The sequence below is a fragment of the Myotis lucifugus genome, unplaced genomic scaffold (assembly GCF_000147115.1).
Source record: "Myotis lucifugus unplaced genomic scaffold, Myoluc2.0 scaffold_106, whole genome shotgun sequence".
Taxonomy (NCBI): Eukaryota; Metazoa; Chordata; class Mammalia; order Chiroptera; family Vespertilionidae; genus Myotis; species Myotis lucifugus.
In genome coordinates, this window is record NW_005871154.1 from 1,761,127 (window position 1) to 1,781,126 (window position 20,000).

The 20,000-nt window shown below is 43.0% G+C and overlaps 1 protein-coding gene across 1 annotated transcript in view; it reads left to right on the forward strand.

The window, feature by feature from the left end:
- The first annotated feature begins 1,137 nt into the window (after positions 1-1,137).
- RAB38 (RAB38, member RAS oncogene family) overlaps positions 1,138-20,000 on the forward strand; it is a 51,311-nt gene continuing 32,448 nt past the window's right edge. Inside the window, exon 1 of the mRNA XM_014459305.2 lies at positions 1,138-1,424. Coding sequence (XP_014314791.1) covers positions 1,223-1,424 — 202 coding nt within the window. The 5' untranslated portion in view covers positions 1,138-1,222. The remainder of the gene's footprint in view (positions 1,425-20,000) is intronic.

Here is a 20,000-nt window from a genome sequence, read left to right on the forward strand (position 1 = left end):
CCTGGCCCCCCTGTCTAAAAGGCCAACCCACCCCAACTCTCCTGATCCTGTCCCTACTTTATCACCAACTAATATATTAAAAATTGTACCTATTTATTTTTGTCTGTCTTGTCTGTCTCCACCCACAGAAGGTGAAGTTTTTGAGACCTGGAATCTGTATTATTTCTGTATCATCCCAAGCACAAATATAGATTGGTTAAAGAATGAATGAAAACAAAACTAAACAAAAACCCCAAAACTTTTTGACACCAAAAAAATTTGGCTTTTTCCTCACTACCTCTTTTCCCGGGGAACATTACTTTAAAAGCCTTGGTTTCCTCCTTTGTAAAATAATGGTTTCTATTTTTAAGGCTGCTGGGATGATTAAGTGACATATGTATAAAAACTGGCACATAGCAAGTGCTGAATAAATGCTGCTATTATCACTCAAAATAATCTGACCAGTTGTTTAATGAAACTTTAGTGAAACAGTCTGTCAATGAAACTCAAAGCTGAAGTGTCCAGCCTCAATGTTTCAGCCCAATTGTGCTCCGGGTTGGACTATAAAACAGTCGAATAGGTGTGAAACCGCTCCGTGTTCACAATCCAAGGCGGCTGTTAGGTTTGCTTCACCATTACCATCTCACCACAGAAGGAGGCTGGGGCAGCTCCAATGACTTGCCCAAGGTCACTGCCTCGAAAGCCAGGGCATGCAGGACCTGCACAAATCCTGCCTCTTGAAAGCTTATGCTACACTGTCCCTTCTTCCAGGTTCTCTCTATAATGTGGGAGGGTGGCACCGGTCTTCAGCCAGGCTTGTCACGATCATCTCCTGCCATTCACATAACTGTTTTGACACTCAGTTTTCTGGCTCGCATACATGGGAAATAAAATCCGCCCCTCACAGCTTTATGGCCAGGATCACAGGCGCGAAAAACTCTTTGGAAACTGTTAGCGCTGTATGCATTACCCCTGCAAGAGGCATTAACACGGAACCCCCAACTTTCCAGTCCTGAGCTCCTCTTGCATGCACTCCTAAGGCGGTAGCGAGGAGTAGAAAGGAGGATTAACCCCTGCGCGGGTCTGGGCGTTTCTCCAGGAGGCGGGAGAGGAGTCCCGCCCCCGCCCCCGCCCCGCCCGCCGCCTGCCCTCCCTGCGCTCGGCTCCACGAGTCTCTCTCCCGCCCAGGCCCCGCTGCGCTCCCCGCCAGGCAGGCTCGGCACAGCACGGGCGGGCAGCCAGGATGCAGGCGGCGAACAAGGAGCACCTGTACAAGCTGCTGGTAATCGGCGACCTGGGCGTGGGCAAGACCAGCATCATTAAGCGCTACGTGCACCAGAACTTCTCCTCGCACTACCGGGCCACCATCGGCGTGGACTTCGCGCTCAAGGTGCTGCACTGGGACCCCGACACCGTGGTGCGCCTGCAGCTCTGGGACATCGCAGGTGAGAACCCGGGAAGGAGGTCCCGGGCGGGCGGGGGCGCCTCGCAGCCGGTTCCCAGCCCCCAGCTGCAGGGTGGCGGCCAAGGGGGAGAGCCAGGTCTCCGGGGGCGCTGCGCCGCCGAAAGAGACTCTTCCTGGTGGGTTGGAAAGTTGGTTTCAAAGAAAACAAAAAAGTTTCTCGCTGTCGCTGAAACTTGCAGCGCGTTCTCCGGCGCGTGGAGCTGTTGCTGCAACTCCCTCCCACACCCGCTCCCGGGAGCCTTCTGCCCTGCAAGGCCTCTCCGGACGCAGAGGGGGGACTATCTGGAGTTGCATTCGGTTCTTGGCCTCCAGCTCATTTTCCGGGCTTTGGGCTCCGGCAGTCCTGCTGGTGACGCGACCCTGAGTGTCATGCCCGCCTTCCTTGGCCAACTCAGGGGAAGCCCCTAGCCTAGGCCGGTTCACAGCGGGAACCCAGGGAATTCCCGGCTAGAGGAGCCGCTCACTTTATTCCAACTTTCTTCTCCTCTCTTCTCCCCTCAGTCAAGCGAGTCTGAGGTTGTCTGCTTTGAGTAAGCCACAGACTTACAGAGTTACAGTATTATTTCTCTCCCCTGCACCTACACGCCATCTCTATCTCTCTGTCATCTCTCAAAAGGAGATTGTGTAGATATTTTAGGGGCACTTTGGTCCAAGGGTTTATGACATTCACCACACGATTTCTTGATTTGGTCCTAAAATTTTCATTGAGAAACCTGGAAAATGAGAAGTTTCCTTATAGTGTTTGAAATCAGAGTTTGATTCCAAGAGTTTGTACCAGGAGTTAGGCACAGTAGAGTGTGACGATGCAAAGTGTCTACTCCAAGAGTAAGTGCCTGGACTGAGGCTGTTTGCAACCTGGCCCTGGCCAGCCCCTCATTACCGGTCCTGGCTGTGCCACTCGGTAACTTCAGACAAGTCCCTGCAGCGCAGTGCGTCCCTGCTCAGTGGAAAGGGGTTGGACAATGACAGACAGCTCAGGAATCTTCCTACTCAGAAGTTGTTTTTTTTTAATTTAATTAATTAATTTATTAAATCATTCTTTATTGTTGAAAGTATTACAGATGTCCCCCTTTCTCCTCCATTGACCTCCTCCAGCCCGCACCCCGCCCCAGGCCCTTACCACCCCATATACGCATGGCCTCATCTGTGTCCATGGGCCATGCATATATGCATACAAGGTCCCTGGTTGATTACCTCCCACCCACCCACCCTCCCCTGACTTCCCTCTGATATACCACACTCTATTCTATGCTTCCATGTCTCTGGATCCACTCCGTTCATCAGTTTATTTAGATTCCACAAATGGTGCTCAGAAAGTTTTAAGGTCCTCTGGGATTCTGGTTGAATCTCTTCAATCCCACTTCACCTCTGACTGTTTTACTTCAAACAGTCCCACTTCACCTCTGACTGTTTTATGGTCTGTGGCACCAAGATCCTCTTGAGGTGCTGGACCGAACTAGCTGCTTCTCTTTCAGAAAATAGGTTCATTTTAGCTGGTGCATTCGACTGGAAACACTTTATCATGGCTTGAAGCAAGAACAAATGTGGAACCTTTTCGAAAGGGCATTTCTGATTCTTTGGGACTCCAGTGCCTCTTTAATCATCAGCTGCCAGGTCTTATGATAAATTCTTACGAAACACTGTTGGCATGGAGACAGATTCGTGCATTTAGAGTCATCTTCAGCAGCTTTCGCAGCACAGGGGTTATCAGAGACCGGAAGATGTCATCAGCCACTATCTGATTGGGCTTTTCATCCAGAAAATCCACTATGAGTCGAGCACTTTTGTTGTTGCATTTTTGTCTCTGAAAACTCTTTTGGATGAGCTGGAAGAGCCCGGGGTTCAGGTTTAGAATTAGCTTCCTATTTGAAAGAAACTGTTGCCATAATTATTTGGTGTAAGTAAGGATGTGACCCCAGCATGTTATAGAATGCCCATGGGTCTCAGTGTCCTCCCCTGGCAGGGAAGAAAGAAAGAGCCTAAATTCCAGAGTCAAGCTGCCTCTGTCTGAATCCCTGTTTTATCCCATATGTTGTGGGTGATTTTAGGCGAGTTCTCTAACCTACTGGTCTGTTTCCTTATCTTAAATTGGCGAAATACTTTCTCCCAACCAATGAGAGGTGAGCAACTAACGAATGCTAGCTAAAGATGATAGACAGTACCTTCTATCTAGGAGAACTACAAGGATTATTGTTACAGTAGCTGCCTTTTTATTTTTATTGATTTCAAAGAGAAAGGGAGAGGGAGATATAGGAACATCAATGATGAGAATCATTGACCAGCTGCCTCCTGCATGCCCGCTACTGGGGATCGAGTCCACAACCCTGGGCATGTGCCCTGACCAGGAATGGAACCATGACCTCCTGGTTCATAGGTCAATGCTCAACCACTGAGCCATACTGGCCAGTCATTTTATTTTTAAACATATATATGAATGCTAGGCAAGAAACACATGATATAAATGTGCTGATTAAATTCTAATAAATTATGTTCCTGGATTATAGTCCATATAATCTGTTCCAAAACACCCAGCACCATGTTCACCTTTGCCCATATTACAACATAGTATCATGAGCAGTTCAACTCCCAAGCTTAGAAATGCTTCCCCAGCCTTGGTTCTGGACTAAGGGTGTGTAGAGACCATAGTCACAGAAGCTGGGGTAGGTAAGAAATCTGAGAAACCTTGGAAAGTCACTGCTACAGATACGGTGGTGTGCGTGCAGCATCTCAGTAGGCAAGCTTCTTGTCCCAGAGCTGATGTTCTACAGTAACCTGTTCTTGGCAGCCTCCATCCTTAAAGCCCTGTAGGCTGAGTTAGAAGTTGGGCAACAGGCAAAGCTGGTTGGGGAAATTGGGCCATTGTGGGAAGGGATGTCTGGGGCATAGTACTAACATGTTTTAGGCCTCATAAGTAGCCCTGTGAGGGATGAATTCATGAAATCCAGCCTCAGCTGCCTACCCAGACTCCAGTTAGCTAAGTATACTTCACTAGTACAGTACCTTCAAATCATAGCCTCACCCTTCAAACATAGCAATGCTTATATTTCTCCTTTGGCCTCAACTCTGGTGTGTACCTGGAAAGAACAGGTAGTGAAGGCTGGTGGGCCTTGCTTAGAGAGGGTTGGGGGTGTGGATGAGAGAGAGACCTGCCTTGTCCTGATGGGATGTCAGGTCAACTTGCTATCGAGGGAATCTTGGCTCAGTTACACTCTTGATATTCATTTGGTTCAATGCCAAGTGGGGTCCTATTTGTCCAACAAATTCCCATAGTATCTCCCTTGTGGCCCCTTAGACCGGCCAGTCTGATCCCAAAAGACTTCAGGAAGTACCTTTCAGGGCGTGTGAACTTGGCCTTGAAACCAATGGGATAAATCCCACAAACCCCATAGGAGACTCCCAGGGATCCCACCCTAGAGGAGCAGCTGGGCCAGCTGTGGGTTCAGAAGCTCTTGCTAGAGAGAAAAATTGAGTCACTGTGCCCAAGGCTACACAGCTAATCAGTGGCAGAGCTGGAGTTGACCCAGTTCTGTCTGTCTTGCAATCAATCATGCTGTTTACGGCCATAGGCCTGTGAGTGCCTGGTGTACAGGTGGGCCACGGGCGTTATGCCCTCTTCCCCTCTTAAGGACTTGCTTCTTCAGTAGATGAGTTAGCTTTCCTTTTGCCTCCCATTTCTAATGGGCTTCTGGATATTATTCAGTACCCCTGTGCAGACGGTGGCGGGGAAATGGGAATGAAAATGTGTTTATGAAGATTTGATTCTTAATTTTAGGTTTTATTCTTTTTAGAGATTTATCAGAAAAACAGTAAACAGAAAGTTCACACTTGAACTCTTTCTTTCCTTCTCCTCTCCAAATCTTAATGCTATTAGCACTTTCAAAGAGAACTGTGCAATTTTCTCTAGAGCTCTTGACATGCTTTGGGGCCTAGCTGTAGGGATTGGGGCAGAGGAATAGCAGCTAGCATTTCTTAAGGATTTATTCTTATAGTTGTTCACACATGTTTAATTTTTAACTTCCCTGGAAAATAGCTCTTTAAATGGTCATGCTGGAATTTAAAAACTTGGCATTGAATCCAGCACCCAGGTTCCTAACTGCTTTGCTCTACTTCCCACAACTTAAAAAAGGAATACTTATACATGTTCTAAATTACAGATATTCTAAATATATAATACTTGACAGTGGGCAAGCCACAAAACGTGGCTGGACCTGAGTTGCCACATCTATAAAATGGCGCTTGTTTGATTTTTCTGTGATATCGTATTTGTACTATGCTATCTCTGGCCATCTGTATCAGTTTTAATATATTCTACTATGTTCAGGTAGTGTGTGGTCACTTATTTCAACTTCTTATTCCAAGTAATTTGTGCAGGTTACTTGGCTTCTATGTCTCGGGGATAATAGCAAAATCTGCATCTTAGATTTGTTAAAGGAATGAAATGAATTAATTCATGTGAAGCTGTGCCTGACACAAAATAAATGCTGAATAAATGTTAGCTATTCCTCTTATTTTAATTGTTATTACAAGCTGCTTTCACCTACATTTTCCAGCTTGTTCTTCCCAGCATCCCTGAGGGTGTAGGCAGAGCAGGTGTGTTAAATCTGTTTTGTATTAGAGAAGATTAAGAGTCAGAAAGGCAAAGGACTTGCCCAAGGTCACACGAGCTAGCAAGTGGCCGAGAAGGGCAGGAACTGCAGAAAACCCAATTGTAGATTTAACCAGTGTTGTGGGAAATGAATTAAGTTGGTAGATTATTTAGAGCACAGTTCTTCACTATGTCAACATTTCACCGCAAGACTCAATAATCAAGGCCTTTACATATTTAAAACAAGATCCAACTTATAAGAAAAACCTTTTCCTGCGGGGCAACTTTGTACTAACTTTCCCAGCCTAGGCCGAGTGATGAGTGATGAGAAGCTTTGGAGGACATTACCTATCCACCAGGCAGAGTGAGTGAGGGAGGCAGCCTGGACCTAGAACTGGGAGCCTCGGGACACAGACTCCCCACACCGGAGGCCCTGAGATTCTGTGGGTCAGAGTGGTGTGTTGTTTTAGAGGTTATAACGTGCTTCCACGTGGGTTTGGGCTTGACCATCTTTTCAGTATCTATTTAAAATTACTGTGATTCTCCAAGGAGTTTTAGAAGAAGGATCTGAAATATCAATATAACCTAGAAATGTAGAAAGAGCTACATTTGGAACCACTATGTCAAACAAACACACACACACACACACACGCACGCATATCTAATTGGGGCTGCTCTCTGTTGGGCAGTTTACTGCCTGGCTAATTGCAGATTTTCTAATTACCGTGTAGACTGAAAGGCTCTGTGCTTACAGGTGGATAATATGTACACTGAGCAAAAGGGTGAACTTTCAAAGTAGCAGCAGGGATGTGTGTGAAAGCACCGCAGGGCTTCTTGCAGGACAGTCATTAGAACACATGAGCACTGGGCACGTGGGACTTCCCCTCATCTAGAACTTAGAGAACTAGTTCAGGCAGGAGAGTGCATAGCAGACTGACCAAGGAAAGCTAAGTCCTTTGACGGAAGGAGGGGATGGAGAGGAGCAACTCTTATGTGTGTGGTTGTTTTCTTCGGCAGATTTGTATATTAAATGCCTGGTTATATGTTGAGCACTGTGCTGGGTGAGGGGAAAACAAAGTAGGATAAAGAATTGAACAAGACTTGATTCTTGGCTTCAAAAAGTTCACAGTTTTAGTGGCCATGATGGCCCAAAGCAAGTCACTGTAATTGTGAGTGAAGGGTATCCATATAGGTAACTCCAAAATACTCTGGTGGCAAGAGAGGCTTCTGGCCACACCACACCCAGCCAAGTCTCTGAGATTAAACCTGAGCAGGCAAGACAAGCTCTAGCTAGTGTACTATTTCCTGTGCTTGTACCTAGCACTGGTTACTCCCTGTGACTGACTTCAGGCTGGACAGCTTGAGACAGAAGTTCATTCTCTGGCCCTCTCTAATTCTGTCTCCTTCTCTTGAGGCTCTCATGCATTCTCATGGCTTTAAACACTATGCTGACAGCTCCAAAACTGTGCATCTGACCTTGACTTCTCATGAGCTCCAGACATACAGTTCTGTCTTCCTGTTGGGCATCTCTTTTTTTATGATATCTCATTTATCTTGCAAGATCAATATGTCAATAGCAAGGTTGCATTAAAAAACAGGATTTGAGTTCTATTAATAAAGTAATATATGCTCAACATAGCAAAATTGGAAAGTACAAAAGGATGCAACAACAAAGGAATACAAATAGACAATATCCACAATCACCCCTCTTAAGGATAAATAGTAAAGGGTACTATTTGTAAGTCTAAACTAGACATTTTTAGCTTAGACTAAACCACACACCCTGGACTTTCTAGTTTGTGTTAACTATACTTCTTTCTCCCACTCACTAGACTTGAAACCTTGGCCATCTTTTCTCCTTCTTCTTTGACCTGCATACACCATGAATCTCCAAATCAGATAGTGATTATGCCTCTTCTGCCACTCACTGCCCTGGCCTGGGAACAGCACTAGCAAATCCTGAACTGTTCTGCTGGCATACCACCTGGCTCCTGCTCTTATATGTACCAAGGTTAAGTTTATCTTCCCAGGACATCACTGTGGTGGCTATGCATTGCCTATAGATTATAGACATCATGATGAGAAGAATTAAAGTGGTGGGGATGAGGGTGCTGGGAGGCTGGAGATTAGAAAGAGCACAGATTCTAAGTCATGGAGCTATTGAGGGAGGAGTGTGTGGGGTGCTAGCAAGTAAGAGGTGACCGGAGTCCTTGAGGCCTGGCCATGACAAAAGGGAACCCAGCATCTGTCTCACGGTGGCCCTGTTGTCAGAAACATAGTTACTCTCAGGACAGGCAAAGTGGCACTGAAATAATTTTTCTTTTTGTTTTACTGCATTTTATTAAAATAGTAGTTTTAAAACTTGAGGATTTGAGAGGTATAACGTCTTGCTTGAGAAAACGTTTTCATTCACTTGAAAAGCAGAGGAATTTAGCGGGGGGGGGGCGTGAAATGGATAAATCTTTGCTTTTATGGAATCTGAGTCTAATGGGGCATAAAGATATTATAAGATAATCATGGAGATAATTACTGAATCACTGTTTTTGATGAGTTCTCTGAATGGGAAGTATCAGGTGTTAAAAAGGAAGCAAAAAATGGGGCTTACCCTAGGCATGGGGTGGAAGTGAGGAGACATAGTGAGAACTGTGGGTAAGCTGGCATCGCTACAGATTACAATGTGTGAGGAGGAGGTGGTGAGATGGAAACAGCAAATTAGGAAGGAAGGTGTATGCTAAACTCAAGGTGAAGAGTGATAATTCCTTGCATTTATCAATTTGCCATAGCAATCTTTGTAGTTTTAACACTACAATTATGCTGGAAACTAGGTCTTACTATTTCCAGTTTTATCGGTGAGGAAACTGGGCCAAGTGTAAGTAGAACATGATGCCTGGTCCATAGTAGTTGCTCAATAAAAGCGGTTTGGTATTAAGCAATTACTGGGGTTGACATTAGAGTCATCATTTGCCTGAAAGCATTTGTTGAGGCTAGTTGTCCTGTGGTAGGCTTAGAGCCCTCTCCGCCACCCCGCTTTTCTGATGATTAGCTTTGGGGAATCCTGCAAAGCTTTCCAACCATGGAGAACCCTTTTTATTTCTTTCACTCAGTTTGACTCTGAGATGGACATTCTCCGAGGAATATGGTGGCCCCAGTGCTCCTGGGCTGGAAATCAGGTTTATTGTGTCAAGGGAGGATTCTGATCTTCTACGTGGGTGTACTAGAGTCGTCTTCCTCAACTTGACAGGGTCATGTCGTGACGCTAGCCTGGGTTCCAAACTACTAAGTTCCACTAATTTTTTTCAGCTGTTTAAGAATTTGGTTAAAGGATTATATGATCATACATTACTCTTTAACACAGACAATAGTGTGGTGAAGGTCTGGGAGGGGTGGGTGTAGAGTGGAGGGGGGTCAATGGGAAAAACACACACAAAGGGGACATCGGTAATACTTTCAACAATAAAGATACATGAAAAAAAATAAATTGCTCTTTGAAAATAACTCAGGTTTTAACAACCCCTTTCCTCATGCCCTTCCATTTCCAACTGTCAAATTCTGTCTTTTCTACCTTGAAAAATAACTCTTGTTCCTCCTTTCAGTAGCCATGTCTTCTTCACAACCCACCTGAACTGCTGTAGCAGCTTCCTAATAGCCATCCCTTCCTCAAGCTTCCCCACCCATCAGTCTGTGATCCACAGAGATGAGACTTCTCAGCATGGGGCCGTTCTCCTGTTAGATATTCTCTGTTCGCTTCCTTCAGTGGATCCCCATCACCTTCAGAATCCCACCTCCTTCAGGAAATCTCTATTGAGCCCATGCGACTGGGAGACACTGTTTCTCTGCTCCCATAATATCCCAGGCTTACCCTAGATTAGAGGTCCTCTACTATTGCATTGGAATGTCATTTCCTTCCAAACTGTAACCTAGGACCTGGCATAGTACTTGGTACTTAGTAAGTGCTCAATGAGTATTTGTTCAGTACGAAGTTTTTCAGTCAACTCTTTCATCACTGCTTTAATTCGAAGGTATATCAGTTGCGTAAATTTTTTTTTCTATAAAACAAAATTAATAAACTTAATTTTGTTCATGCTTACTTCATAATTTTATGAACATTGACATATAAAAGTGCATACATTTTGGAATCCATATATATGGTAAGCTCTTTTCTTAAGGGGGCATTCTATTTTATTTTTTCACCATAAAAATTGGGGAGTGGCCCTAGCCAGTTTGACTCAGTGGATAGTGTTGGCCTGCGGACTGAAGGGTCCCTGGTTACAGGCTCGATCCCCAGCCTTGGTTGGGGTGCATATGGGAGGCAACCAATCTATGTATGTCTTTCACATTGATGTTTCTCTCTCTGTGTCTCTGCCCTTTGCTTCCATTCTCTCTAAAAAAATCAATGGAAAAATATCCTTGGGTAAAGATTAACAAAAACTGGGGAGTGACTTTAAAGACCATTCTTTTTAAAATATATATATATATATTTTTTATTGATTTCAGAGAGGAAGAGAGAAGAGAGAGAGAGAAACATCAATGATGAGAGAGAATCATTGATGGGCTGCCTCCTGCATGCCTCCTACTGGGGATCAAGCCTGCAACCCAGGCATGTGTTCTGACCAGGAATTGAACCATGACCTCCTGGTTCATAGGTGGATGCTCAACCACTGATGAAAAGAGGGCCTTCTTTTACCATTCTTAAAAACTGTGCTTCCTCATTTGAGAAAGTCTTCATAATTTGAAGTGAAATGTGAGTCATTTGGAGGTAAAATGACAAAATTTTATGATTTTTGGAGACAGTAGATAAAGTAATGACTTCATGAAAGATCATTTTCACAGAGTTAAAATCTTGAGGGCCCAGCAAACCAAATCCTTTATTTTACAGACGAGGAAGCTATGATTTGAAAGGGCAGGAGTCACATTAGCTTCGCAGGCTCATGGAGCGTTAATGGTAGAACGGGAACCAGTATGTAGGCTCCTGTGATTTATTAATGATGAGATTTGAATAATTAAAAACTATTTTTTAACACCAGACATTTTGGTGTTTTAAGTACTGAGGCACACAAATAATTGAGTTTGGTAGCCACCCCGCCCTGTAGGAGTTTATGCAGTGAAGAAGAGAGGATGATGGTACGGCGCTGAGGCCACCCAGAGGCACCCACAGTCTGGCCACACAGGACATTCCTAATATAATTTCCTCCCACCCTCCATCCTGAGGCTTAACATCTGGCCATTTGAACTCCCTGCTATTCCTTATTCACACCCCATGGTATTGGCTCTGTGCCTTTGCTCCTGCTCTTCTTGCTGGTTCAGATGTGAGCTGCTCCCTTTATTTCCATGTATCTAATTCATACCTGATGTTTAAGACAATTCTGAAAGGGCAACTCCTCTACAGAGACTTCCCTAATTTTCTCTTTCCAGTGGTAACTTCTTCCTCCCCTGAGACACATGCAACTTTTTAAATTCCCTTCTAGACCTTCTCCCCTTAGGAATCAACATATTACATTACTTTGCACTTCTCTAAATATCTTTCTTTTTTAGCAGAACTCATTATATAATTTAGTGAATGACTGTGGAGTCAGCAAAGAAGAAAAAGGGAAAACACCATGTAGGAGGAGACCAAGCCAGGGCAAGTTTTGAAAGCGAAAGGAAAACAGTTTAAGAAGAGGATAGTCCTGGCTCGGTGGCTTAGTTAGAGCATTGTCCCATACCCCAAAAGGTTGCGGGTTTGATTCTCAGTCAGGGTCCATACCTAGGTTTTGGGTTCAATCCCCGGTTGGGGAGACAACCGATCAATGTTTTTCTCTCTCCCTTCCTCTTTCTCGAAAAATCAATAAAAATATATCCTCCAGTGAGGATTAAAAAAAAAAAGAAGAAGAGGATAGTCAATCATTGCAAATGTGTGAAGGAAATCAGAATGATCACTTTCTGCTCTGTCTCTTCTTTGTGCAGTCTCTGTTATCCTGATACATTATTTAACCTTTCTTCCCCATCAGCCTTGTCTAAATCTTCTCTCTCAAGACGAGGGGTGAAAGATTTAGCTTCTTGTGTCATGTAGAATCTCAGCTTCACTTTCTGAAAATGGTTACATTAGCTCCCCGGTTTAATGGTGACAGAGGAATTATCTACAGTGTCAGGGATTCAAACAAATTTTGATCTAATGTGTAAGGTGAAATTTAGAACAAATTAATTTAAATTACTTGTTGGGAGGACTGTTCTTCCTTCCATACAATGGCATTAATAGCCACCATGTCTTGGGTATCAGGCATGGTGCTATGCATTTTTATGTATTATTTCATTTATTATGCACAATGAGCTTGTCTTCGAGACAAGAGAACTGGGTTTAGACAGACTAGATTAGAAAACATAAACAAGCAAAAAATGCATAAAACTTTTAAATGTCACAGTAAGTGATAGTGCTGGGATATAAACTGCGACTTGTCTATTTATAAATCCCATTTTCTGCCCTAACCGGTTTGGCTCAGTGGATAGAGCGTTGGCCTGCGGACTGGAGGGTCCTGGGCTTGATTCTGGTCAAGGTCACGTACCTAGGTTTCAGGGTTGATCCCTGGCCCTGGCAGGGGAACGTGCAGGAGGCAACCAATCGATGTGTCTCTCTCACATCTCCCTCCCTTCCACTCTAAAAATCAATGGAAAAATATCCTCAGGTGAGGACTAACAACAACAACAACAACAACAACAAATTCTCAAGTGAGGATTAACAAAAATAAATAAATAGATAATAAAAATAAATAAATCCCATTTTCTAACCACTCTATTCTAATATTTCCTAGTGGGTGATATAACAATGCAATAGTTTTCACAAGTGATAAATTGTTTAAGTTGCATTTAGAAGATACACATTATTTATTTTAAAGCAATAACTTATTATGTCTTTGAACCTTTCCACTTTTGGGTAGAGCTAAGACTTGAATCCGTTGTATTTTTTGCACACAGCACTGCTATGGGCATGTAGTGGTTTGACTTAATAACAACCATCTTAAATACTACTTTCAGGAAATTCACAGTGACAGAGGGACACAAGTCTCTAGTTTGAGTATTAAAGATAAGAATAGCTTTGATGCTTGTTGGTATTGGAATAAAAATTGTCTTATACGGAAGAGTGTGGTATGTATATTGTTTTTATTTTAAAGAAAACAATACTTTAAACTAGACATCACCACTCTCACTTCCTGTCTTTCATTTATCTTCACATGACTTTTGTTTGTTATTACGCAAACTGTGAAAACCCAGTTTCAAGACAGTATGATCACATGAAAAGGAATGTAGCTTGATCTAATGTTAAAATTGTGAATTACCTCAAGTTAGTAGTACCTGAGATTTTTGATTGATCTTAAGAACCACTGTGCACCCCAGAGTACCTTGACATACATTTTGGGAATTTTTGCTCTAGAGGAATCTGGAAATTCTTTAAGAATGACACTCTGGCCCTAACCGGTTTGGCTCAGTGGATAGAGCGTCGGCCTGCGGACTGAAGGGTCCCAGGTTCGATTCCGGTCAAAGGCAGGTACCTTGGTTGCGGGCACATCCCCAGTAGGGGGTGTGCAGAAGGCAGCTGATCGATGTTTCTCTCTCATCGATGTTTCTAACTCTCTATCCCTCTCTCTTCCTCTCTCTAAAAAAATCAATAAAATATATTAAAAAAAAAAAGAATGACACTGTGGCCCTGGCTAGGTAGCTCAGTTGGTTAGTGTCACCTAATATGTCAAGCTTATGGGTTTGATCCTCATCAGGGCACATACAAGAATCAACCAATGAATGCATAAATAAGTGGAACAACAAAAATCGATGTTTCTTCTCTCTCTCTCTGTCTCTTTTTCTTTCTTTCTCTCTCTAAAATTAATTTAAAAAAATTTTTTAAAAGGGTGAAACCCTTAGAGCCCAAGGCCTCCTTGAGTTACTTATAAAAGTATCTTTAAAGCTTACTTAGAGGTTATGTCTCAAATGCTAAATAATTCAGAATTAGCTCCCCCCTCCCCGCCCCTGCCAATACATTTGGGCTTAGAGTTCAGATATTTTTAGGTAGTTCGGTAGGTATTTGTTTAGACTTTAATTAGTTTAATTGAAAATATAAGATGCTGATTTTTCTATCTTGATTTATGTCAACCTCTTCTGTGGGTTGGTTTCATTCTCCCCACCCCAAAATCCAACATTGGTTATGACATTACAATATGATCTTATTTCTCCATCCAAGTTAGTTATTTCATTTAAACTGAGTAACGTTGAACCCCAATCAAAATAAATTCTGATAAAAATCTCATGGGATACTGGGATGCTCATTTTTACACACATACACACATACACACACACACACAAACATACACACACTGCCTTAAATTTAAATATAAATTCAGAATTTAATGAAAATGCAGGGTGGGGAAAAAGTAGGCTTACAGTTGTGAGTATGTGAAACAGAGTTTATTTTTCTATTATTAATTACTAGAGTCCTGGTGCACAAAATTCATGCACGGGGTGAAGGGGGTCCCTCAGCCCAGCCTCCACCCTCTCCAATCTGGGACCCCTCGGACATCCCTCTCGTAATCTGGGACTGCTGGCTCCTAACCGCTAAACCTGCCTGCCTGCCTCATTGCCCCTAACACTCTGCTGGTGGCTGATCACCCCTAACTGCCCTCCCTGCCAGCTGATCACTCCTAACTGCCCTCCCTGCCAGCCTGATTGCCCCTAACTGCAATCCCCTGCCAGCCTGATTGCCCCTAACTGCTCCCTTGCCAGTCTGATTGCCCCTAACCACATCTGCCTCAGCCCTCACCATTGTGGCTTTGTCTGGAAGGAGGACTGGACAACCGGAAGATGTCCAGGCTATCCGGCCTAATTAGCATGTTACCCTTATATTAGTATAGATTGTATTATTTTCTATATGAACAACTGTAAACCTACTTTTCCCCCACCCTGTATTTTTTAAATTTAACTTAAAAAACAGATCACTATAATCTATCCATTCTTCCTTTCTATAATGCTATTATTTATGGATATCTAAGAAACCAATTGTTACTTTTTGTCATCTTATTCTTTTGCACATATTACCTTAATTCAGTACACTGTATCTAGATTTACCTTCTTGTTGAATAGAGGTAAGATGTGCCTATGAGGGATGATAGTCAGTTGTAAGATGAAACGAGAACCATTGTTCATGGGGGAACCAAAGAAATTGCATAAAAAGCTTGGGTGGTTCTGAATTGGGGACAGATTTTTTTCAGAGTGGATCTTAAGAAGGAGCAAGTAAGGCATAGAAAGTAAATGAGTTGGATCAGAGATCTTGTCTTATTCAATTCATTCCTCTCCCTGTTGGGGTTCCCTCTCCCCCAAAATAATCAATATTAAAAATCGTTGCTTCATTCTGTAAAGAGTACTTACATCACCAGTTCCATTCTATTGCACAAATCCTTCCTGAGCATAAACTAAGAGCCTCTCAGAGTGCGTGTGCTATGGAGACGTAAGGAGACAGTGACTGAGTAACGCATTGTGGGCGCAAGGAATCTGCAGTGTAACTGGAGACACAGGCTGCAGAAGCTTACAGCACATCAGAAGCGGTGCAGGGCAAGGCAGGGTGAGCAGGTGATCCATGGCAGAGCTGTGTGCATACAGAGGAGGAAAGAGTTGAGCATGGGGCCAAGTAGTCAGGACAGGCTGCCAGAATGTAGGGTTTGGTACAACCTTGAAGAAGAGGTAGAATTTAGGTAGAGAATAAGGGAGAGGGTATGTTCCAATGGGAGTAGGGGTGCCATGGAATGAGTGGGCATGAAATCAGGAAGCAGAACTTAACAGAGCCTAGCAAGGCATAGTTTTGGGCAGTATCCTGATTTTAGTCTGAGGAGTATCCTTGACCTTATAGATCAAGGTGTGTAACCTTGAAAATTCCATAGGAGTCCAGAGGGTAAAATAAAGGGACTATTTCTCTACTTGGCAAATGCTTACTTGTTTTCTTTTCAAAAGCTTCTGTTCTCAATACTAGACCCACCCAAGCTACTGCTCTCTATTTTCCTAGGAAGCGCGAGCAAAGCTTCTCCCAAATCCTGGCTCCCATTTTGTTCCTCCACAAAATTCCACGTACAGCTGGATGATGTACTGGAACAAGGCCAAGTGTGTTAAGGAGTGTTTTGATGCAAAGAAACAAACATGGGATTCTAGGTCACCCTTTATAAGAGCCTTACAATAATAAAAATGAATCCGTATACATAATATACATTTCATTGAATACGAAATACTTTTTGTTAGACTTATTTCTCTAAAGTTGATATACACACACAAATTTAAGGCAGTGTTTTTATGGTACATTACAAGGCAAAAGGAATAGCATCTCAGCAAATTTTTTTTCTTTATAATTGGGTGTTGTTACTAATCAGATCAAATGAACTAATACCTAAAGAGTAGTCATATGATGTAGACCCTGCATTTCTGAATGTTCTGAGTTTTCAAGATCTTGCAGTATCTGTTTTATTAGAGGTCTCCCAATTTATAACTGTCGGGAAATAGGTCGAATTGCTTTAAATCTCATGTGGGTCATATATGTTAGCAGCCCAGCCTTTGATTTTTTGGCATCGGCTGGAGGCAGGAGTGCATCCCTGAAAGTGTTTAATTAGGGAAATGATAGGGTGAAAACAGGGCTTTGAAAGAGGCAGAGATGTACAGAAGTTAAAGTACAAGTTAAATTTCATCTCTGACCACTCCTGGAACTTCAGCCTGGAATATACAACTGCCTACTCAACATACCTGCCAACAGACATCTCGTATTAACATGTCAGAATCTCAAAGGACTTCCGCAAAACCTTTACCTCCACAAGTCAGCAAATGACAACTCCATACTTTCAATAATTTAGGCCAAGAGTCTGGGAATCGTGCTTGAATCCTATTACAATCTGCATCCCATTTGCCATCTCTATTTCCAAATATATCTAGAAACAACCCATCTTTACCACCTTCACCACTACCACTTTGGTCCAGAGCATTATCTCTTCCCTGGATTATCATCTCCCCACTTCCAGCCTTGACCCCAGTAAATCATTCCTCAGTGCAGCGCTCGCCAACTGGTGGTCCATGAGGTCTGAAAGGTCGGCGACCGCTGCCTCAGTGCAGCAGCATCCTTAACCATGTTCTTCTATTAGTTCATGTTTCTCATCTGCTCACAATCCTCTGTGCCTTCCTCTCTCATCCAGAATAAAAGGCTGCATCTGCACAACATCCCTAACTGTCTGCAATCTGGTCCCTGTAATCTGCCTCATGGCACACCCAGCCGGCAGTCTCCTTCCTGTTCTCCAAACACTTGCCAGAACATTTGTGTCTCTGCATCTTTGTCTTGCTGTTCCCTCTGTCTAAAACCCTCTTCCCCTAAAGATCCTTATGGCTGGCTCCTTTACCTCTTTTTGGATTTTACTCAGATGATGCTTCTCAGCGAGTCATCACTATCCATGCAGCTTAACATTGCCCTCCCACCCACGTACCCATTTCTCCTCTCCTGCTTAATTCCTCTCCATAGCACTTTTCACCAGAGAATGGAGTATAAATGTATCTTACTTAGTTGTTTGTTTACTCTTATCTTTTCACTAGGATGTGGGCTTCATAAGAGCAAAGATTTTGAATTTTTTTTTTTCTAGTTGCTAGAACAGTGCTTGGAAAATAATAAGCATTCAAAATCTGTTGTTAGTGAAGGGATGAGATGAGATAGTCCTAGCTGAAGTGATTTTAGTGGGAGTGGAAAGAAAGTGATGAATGCAAGAGACACGATAGAGAATGACTCTTAGAGGCTTGTTAAACCTGCCAGTAATCTACGGGGAGGGGATCAAGAATTACAGGTTATTTCTTCACTCAGCAGGGAGGCTGAATTGAACTCTTCCTGTATACAGAGGCAGTGTTTGCCATGGGGGCTGCAGAAACTTGGTTCTGGCGGCGAGTGATGTTGTAGGGAAAGATCACACAAGGTTCATTTCAGGATATAACCTTAGGTGACTTGGACAAATTGCAATTGATTGACATTTTTCTGTCAATGGATTGGTGGAGCCAAGAAGAGAAGAAAGAAGATGAAAGAGTTTCAGAATCATTGCCAGAGAGTCAGACGGGCTCTTAAAAATGAGAAAACCTTCCTCACCAGGATGTCGGCCAACTCTGATTCTTGTCTGTGGGGTTCCCTGAGCCTTCAAAACCAGTTGAAGCCATTATACATTGTCACCATTTGACAATTCTATCAATTGGGTAGTTTGCTCCCCCCCCCCCCCCGCGCCCAGATCCTTGTGCAAAATCCATGTTTACTTTTGCTTTTATGTTCCTGCTTTTCATACTATTGCTCCCTAGAAATAAAGACCATCTCTGTGGCACTTTTAGTTTTATTGATTGTGTCATGACCCCCAAAATATATATTCTTTGCAATAGAGTTAATTGATTCCAAGGAATTATTTCTTAAGATGATAGTGATTATGAAAACATGACATTCTGGTCTGAAACTTGTTGCAACAGATATGCACCAACCTGTGTAAGAATAATGTTAGTTTTCTCCATCTATTGATTACTTACGGGAAATTCATGTGGAATGTAGAGTAAGTGCATTCCTATGCAGCACTAATTCATGAATACAAGATGAGTGTTGTATGCTAGAGGAAGAAGGAATCTTAATTTCTGTTCATTTGTATCTTAATATCTTGAGCTCTTACTGTATCCAAAAAGTGAAGAACTAGCCTTGGATTTACATTAAAACTGATCAACCTGCTCTCCAGGTTTTTACAATGTTGGAGACAGAATCATGAATACAGAGCATGATAAGTGTGAATGGTATCGGACAAAGGAAATGCTGTGGAGGTCTGAGAAAGGGGGGGCACTGGTTCCAGCAGGCAGGACAGGGAAGGTTGCAGAAATGTGTGGCATTTCAGGGCACAATTGAACCATGAGAGGAGAGACGGGATGGAATTTAGGCTTTGGGAACAGAGATGCAAAAAAACAACAAAAAACCAACACACACAAAACAAGACATCCAGGGAGTGATGCAGGATGTGTTTTCGGAAGCACAGTCGTCCAGTGTGGTTTGGCCTTGGAGCACTTTGAAGGAAGTGGCAGGAGAAGAGTTTGGAAAGGCGGTTGGAGCCAAAGATTCCTTCTGTTTAGTGTCAAAAAAGGTGTCTGTTTTTGAAGCATGAGAGAGAGCCATTGAAGAGCTATCATAGCAGAGCACAATGATGATATTTATATTTTTAAAATAGATTCTGGTAGAAATAGAGTTTTAAGACTTCCCCCAGGGAGTACTTAAAAACACCGATTTCTGGACCCCACACAAAGTCAGCATAGTAAGATGGAGGGTGGCCCAGGAATGGGTATTCTATAAATACCTCAGATTTCCTTTTTGAAAAATATATTGTTTTGAGAGAGAGAGAGAGAGAGAGAGAAGGAGAGGGGAGAGATAGAAACATTGAGAGAAACATCATCTATCGGCTGCCTCCTGCATGCTCCCGGTGAGCCTGCAACCCGTGCCTGTGCCCCAACTGGGACTCCAATTGTGACCTCTTGGTCCCTAGGTGGATGCTCAACCACTGAACCATACCAGCTAGGTGATCATTTCCCTTTTTTTCCAGCTTTATTGAGATATAATTGACATATAACATTGTGTAAAATTAGGGTCCACAATGTGATGCTTTGATATACTTATATGTTGTGAAATGATTACCACTGTAGAGTTAACACCTCCATTACCTCACATACTTACCATTTTTTGGTATGTGTGGGGAGAGCATTTAAGATTTACCCTTTTATCAATTTTCAAGTTTATGATACAGTAGTGTTAACTATAGTCATCATGCTGTACATTAGATCCCCAGAACTTATTCATCTTATAACTAGAAGTTTATACCATTTGACCAACATCTCCCTATTTCCCCACCCTCAGCACCCGGCAAACGCCATTCTAGTCTCTGTTTCTATGAGTTTGGCTTTTCAGGTTCACCATATAAGAGATCATAC